General features: G+C 34.4%; 1 protein-coding gene across 1 annotated transcript; it reads left to right on the forward strand.

Annotated features, from left to right (window-relative positions):
• Positions 1-328: 328 nt before the first annotated feature.
• On the forward strand, positions 329-4084 carry LOC140562245 (lactose-binding lectin l-2-like). The gene is made up of 6 exons (XM_072687737.1): positions 329-389; positions 667-693; positions 835-980; positions 1704-1838; positions 3703-3811; positions 3932-4084. Exons 1-6 carry the CDS (start codon positions 329-331, stop codon positions 4000-4002), a joined length of 549 nt encoding a protein of 182 aa, XP_072543838.1. The 3' UTR covers positions 4003-4084.
• The last annotated feature ends 922 nt before the right edge of the window (positions 4085-5006 follow it).

Consider the following 5006-nt stretch of genomic DNA (forward strand, 5'->3'; position numbering starts at 1 on the left):
TATCTATCTATCTATCTGTCTGTCTGTCTGTCTGTCTATCTGTCTGTCTATCATTTGTCCATCCACCATATGTCCATCCGTCTATCTGTCTATCTATCTATCTATCTATACATCCTTCCATCTATTCTACAAGGCTACTGAACACATACACACAGAGCCCCCTAACATGCATTTTCTAAATATGTTAAGGGGGGCGGACACCAGCAGAAATGGAGGGTGTATATAGTCTGTACAGGAGTTCTAACATTCTCATTCTGGACTTTAACCTAGCATTTATTCCAACCATTCTGCATGTTTCCAGCTTCAATCACAAGTCAAAAAAGCAAGCATGATTCGTCTGATTGAATTGCCACAGCTTTTTGCTGTCTCCATGGCTTTAACAGCATTTGGTAAGTCATGTATGTATGTAGTACCAGCTATGGATTTCAATAGGATGTAAATACTATACTTTAATAACAGAATTAGATTTATGTGCACTGAGTCTTCAGAGCAGCATGTAGTTTAAGACCCGTATAATATTTATAGCCAATGTTTTCATCATGTTCTCTCTTCTTTAAGCTGTGTTTGGGACACCTGCTCCAGGTAATGACTGACATTACACCACTGTTAGCCACCACAGTCACATCTAAAAGATCATTAACACTGTCTGTGTCTCTGTTTTTTCAGGAACAGACTGGGACAAAGTAGTGAAAGGTAGATTAAAGCATTTCAGTACCATAAACCAATAAATCACACCTCATCTCTAATAGGTCTGTGTTTAAAATGGTTACTGTCTTTGCAGAAACTCAGTAATTATTTTAAATGCTCTTATTATGATTTTTTGTATTCCTTCAGACTCCCTGCATGGCAAGCCCTCTAAAATCGAGCATTTTTCTGTGCAGTACTCCTCATGCTCTTCATATTGTCCGGCAGGGTGGGTGACGTACAGCAGACGCTGCTTTAAGTATGTTGGACAAGAGATGTCCTGGGTCTCGGCTGAGGTACGCCTGCTTTATTTTTTGCTTAATTCAGGAAGGAATCAGGGCTAATGGGAATGGGAAAGAAAAATCTTTGATCCTTGAATTTAAATCAATTCTTTATTGAATTATTGATGTATTGGTCTCCACTATATAACTATACACAGCTACAGAAATTTACAGATGTAATGTAAGTCGATGGTTGGAGAAAAAAACAAACCAAACCAACCAAAGCTAAGAGAAACCTAAAATACTTTCAGTGGAACAGATGCTTATCTCTGCTGCAGCGGCCATGAAAACCACAACCATTTAACGCAGCATCAAATCTGCCTGGCTTGGTGCACCTGTCATCTTCTTTTTCCATCTTGTTGCTTAGAAGTTGACAGTTTCCTGGATCAGATTTACCTTCTTAAATATTTGACTTTAAAGAAGGTCATATTTCTATTTTTATTATTTCTATTTATAAAATGAAATGCTCAATAAAACATCACAGCCATGCAGTTGTTTCTGTCAGTGTGTGTGGGTGTGTTTCCTGAATTGTGTACGAAACCTGTGAACCTGTGAAATAAGCAGTCAAGACGGTTACAATGTCTTAACAAGTCATCCTGTGGATAACCAAGTCTTATAAATAAATAAATATAAAAAACATAAAATAAACAAACATATTTCTTATTTTCTGTATTAGTCCTAATTAACAGTGACTGCATGAAAGAAAAATGCACACATATTTTTTTTTCCTCTGTCAAGACTCACTGTTTAAGTCTAGGTGCCAATTTGGTTTCTATACACAACGACAATGAGTACCAGCTGGTCAAGGCCCTCATCCGAGTGAATGATCATATGGAGAATCCTACATGGATTGGACTTTCGGACTGTCAGCAGGTAAAATAATCTTCAAATATGATGATAATGAGCACAGGCTACAAACAACACACTGCAACTAAAATATACATTTTTGGATTTTGCTAAATTGAAGCAATTTACGGTAGGATTTGAATTAAAAAGATTATAAATTGTACTAAATTATAAAATAATACTATATTATAAAAAGTACTTAATGTACCAAGACAACTCACCACACATACGCATACCTAATATAAATACCTATTGCTTTAAATATCTATAATATCTACCTATTTCAGTAACTATCACAAAATTGAGATAGGTACTGAAATACGTAAGGAATTTGTGATGCAAAATTGCTTATTGACTGATTGCAGTATTGTCTATAATCTATCTATCTATCTATACATCCATCCATCCATCCATCCATCTATTAGACAAGGCTACTTAACACATACACACAAAGTCCCCTAACATGCCTTTTCCAAATACGTAAAGGGGTGGACACCAACAGAAATGGATGGTGTATATATTCTGTACAGGAGTTCTAACATTCTCATTCTGGACTCTGACCTAGCATTTATGACCTAAAATATCTATTGAATCAAATGTGATATGTGGGATGCAAAATTGAGATAGCAATAGGTAAGGGATATGTGATGCAGAATTGCTTATTAACTGATTGCAGTATGTCTATAATGTGTTTAGACTACTAAATTTTAAACACACTTAGAAGTATCAGTGATTTAGTGCCAGTGGCTTTTATTTTGCCTTGCAGTAGTATAGCCCAGAATTATCTTGACATTAACTAAAGAACCTGTAGAAAACATAAATAAATTTATGTAAAGGACTGTGCTATATTGGCACAGTCCTTTACATAACAAGGTCTTAACACAATGTTTATTGTATATATAAGTATTTAATAAAGTATGTATAGGGTGTTTATAGTGTATATAACTACAAGAGCTATATCTATAGTGTCATTATTACTCATTATCATACAAAACACCAGATCAGAATTAATAAAGCTTTATAAATAGTTGATAAACCATTTAAATTTCATTTTTGGGCTTTAATAATAATAATAAAAAAAAGAAATTAATTGAGCCTCAATATATCATCACATTTATGCATATTATTGCACATATTTTCAATTTTTCAATTTCAATGTTACGAAATAAAACCTTTTTAAACTGACTTGCATTGAAAGTTAAGATTTTTCTTCTCCTGTAAAGTTTAAAATTTTTTGGAGATATACAAATTTACATGTGTTATTGTAATGTGCCACACAAGGTCAGATGCTTGCAGACTTGAAATGAATGAGGCGTTAAAAAAAAGTTGTAATCAAAAGTCAAAGTCAACAAACAGGCAAAGATCAGTTCCAGAAGGCAAAAAAGGATACATATTACAAGTGAACACTTCCAAAGGGGCAAGGCAAAAACCATTGTCAAACCAAGACACAGGCAGAGTACAAAGGTCTAGGCAAAACAGCAAGGTCGTAAATACAAAGGTAAAGTCATACATGGAAAACATACACAGGAAATAATGCTCAGTAGGTCACAAAAATAGGGATACAATACTTCTATGCTACACTACACTCTACACTAACTAGGTCTAAAGCCTGGGCTTATATACTATCCTAATTATCAATACAGCAGGTGATAATAATCAGAGCTCAGTTGACTGAGAGCGAGGATGCCTGGTTGAAGTCACATGATCACTCATAGTGTGTTCCAGTGGATTCTAACAGTTATCCTCCCTTTTGTATTGTAGTAAACTGTTTGCAATGTCTGGAGACCAAGAAACAGACTGAAATCCTGTTTCAGTTTTTTGTCTTATTTAATAATTTTAAATTTAGTTTAAATCAAATATTTGAAAATTAACTGTCTGCCTGACTTTTCAGGAAAAAACCTGGATCTGGTCTGATGGTACCAAATTAAATTACACCAAATGGAACTCTGATGAGCCCAATTTTACAGAAAAAGAATGCTGTGTTCATATGAACTGGAGAGGTATGTTTGAGATAGACGTCTCATTCTGTGGCTTTTTGTGTAATGCATCATAGCTGTTTGCATTAAGTGGAATCTTGAATCAGCTTTATTGAATTTAATATTTTTCCTCTTTACTTTCAGATGAGAAGAACTGGAATGATATTCCCTGTACGCTCAAATATCCTTTTGTCTGTGTTAAGAAGCTTGCCTGAAATTCTGACAGCCAACAACTATAGTAATACCACCATATCACTGTAGTAATAACATCTGTTTGTTGCTGTTTTTTTTATTTTGCATCCCAAAGAATTTTGATGTTATGTAGTTGATGATTTTGCATGCTGTAGTGTTCATTTTGCAGTTGTGGGCTATATATGAATAAAATGAAATGAATCATACACAAAATCTGGCAGTTGTTTTTTTACATCATACCAAAAAACATAATGGATTGACCAATAGAAATGCTCCAAAATTACTTACATATCAAAATCTTATAACCTAGAATTTTCTTCAAGGTTAAGGTTTTTTCATTCTCCTGGAAATTTGCTACTTTGCCTGACAGCAAGGTATTGGGTGACAGCAACAGTGGTTGGACATTTGATGTTAATCATTCAATACCATATTAGATAACACAAATACTACTTCACCTCTACTCAAGTAAATGTGTGAATAAATTAAAGGGGGCGGGCACCAACAGAGCTGGAGGGTATATATAGTCTTTTTTTGTAAATGTAGTTTTATTATTAGTTTTTAACAAAAATACAAGACTTATAAATCAACAAAACCACAGACAAATTAATGCTGTAAAAGGTTGGCATGTTGTGTGGCCACCTGTCATAATAACCAGACTTTTTGGTGGTCTTTCTGATGTTTGTGATCCTCACTATTGCAACATTTCTTGCCAGCTCCTACGCTGTGCTGAACCTGGGTACCACTTAGAATTTAACCTAGAATTTATCCCAATTCATAAGAAGTTCAAGATGAGGACAACTCATAATATCTATTTTCTAATTGCTATGGTGCAATTTATGTATAAGCATTGTATTGTTTTTATCTTATATACCAAACCATTCTGTCATCCCCAATCATCCTCGAAGTTGAAGTACGATTACAGATGAATGTCCTCTTTATTTGGAAATCTCAGATTATTAAATTCAGATCTGTAGACATTCATCTGAGAGATCACTGATCATCTAACAGGTCTAACACAGACCAGCTC

Source organism: Salminus brasiliensis, chromosome 9, assembly GCF_030463535.1.
Source record: "Salminus brasiliensis chromosome 9, fSalBra1.hap2, whole genome shotgun sequence".
Classification (NCBI taxonomy): Eukaryota; Metazoa; Chordata; class Actinopteri; order Characiformes; family Bryconidae; genus Salminus; species Salminus brasiliensis.

Coding starts and splice junctions, on each gene's coding strand:
- LOC140562245 (XM_072687737.1), top strand. CDS start 329: ATGATTCGTCTGATTGAATTGCCACAGCTTTTTGCTGTCTCCATGGCT. Junction 694..834: donor CTGGGACAAAGTAGTGAAAG/GTAGATTAAAGC, acceptor GTATTCCTTCAG/ACTCCCTGCATGGCAAGCCC. Junction 981..1,703: donor TGTCCTGGGTCTCGGCTGAG/GTACGCCTGCTT, acceptor TCCTCTGTCAAG/ACTCACTGTTTAAGTCTAGG.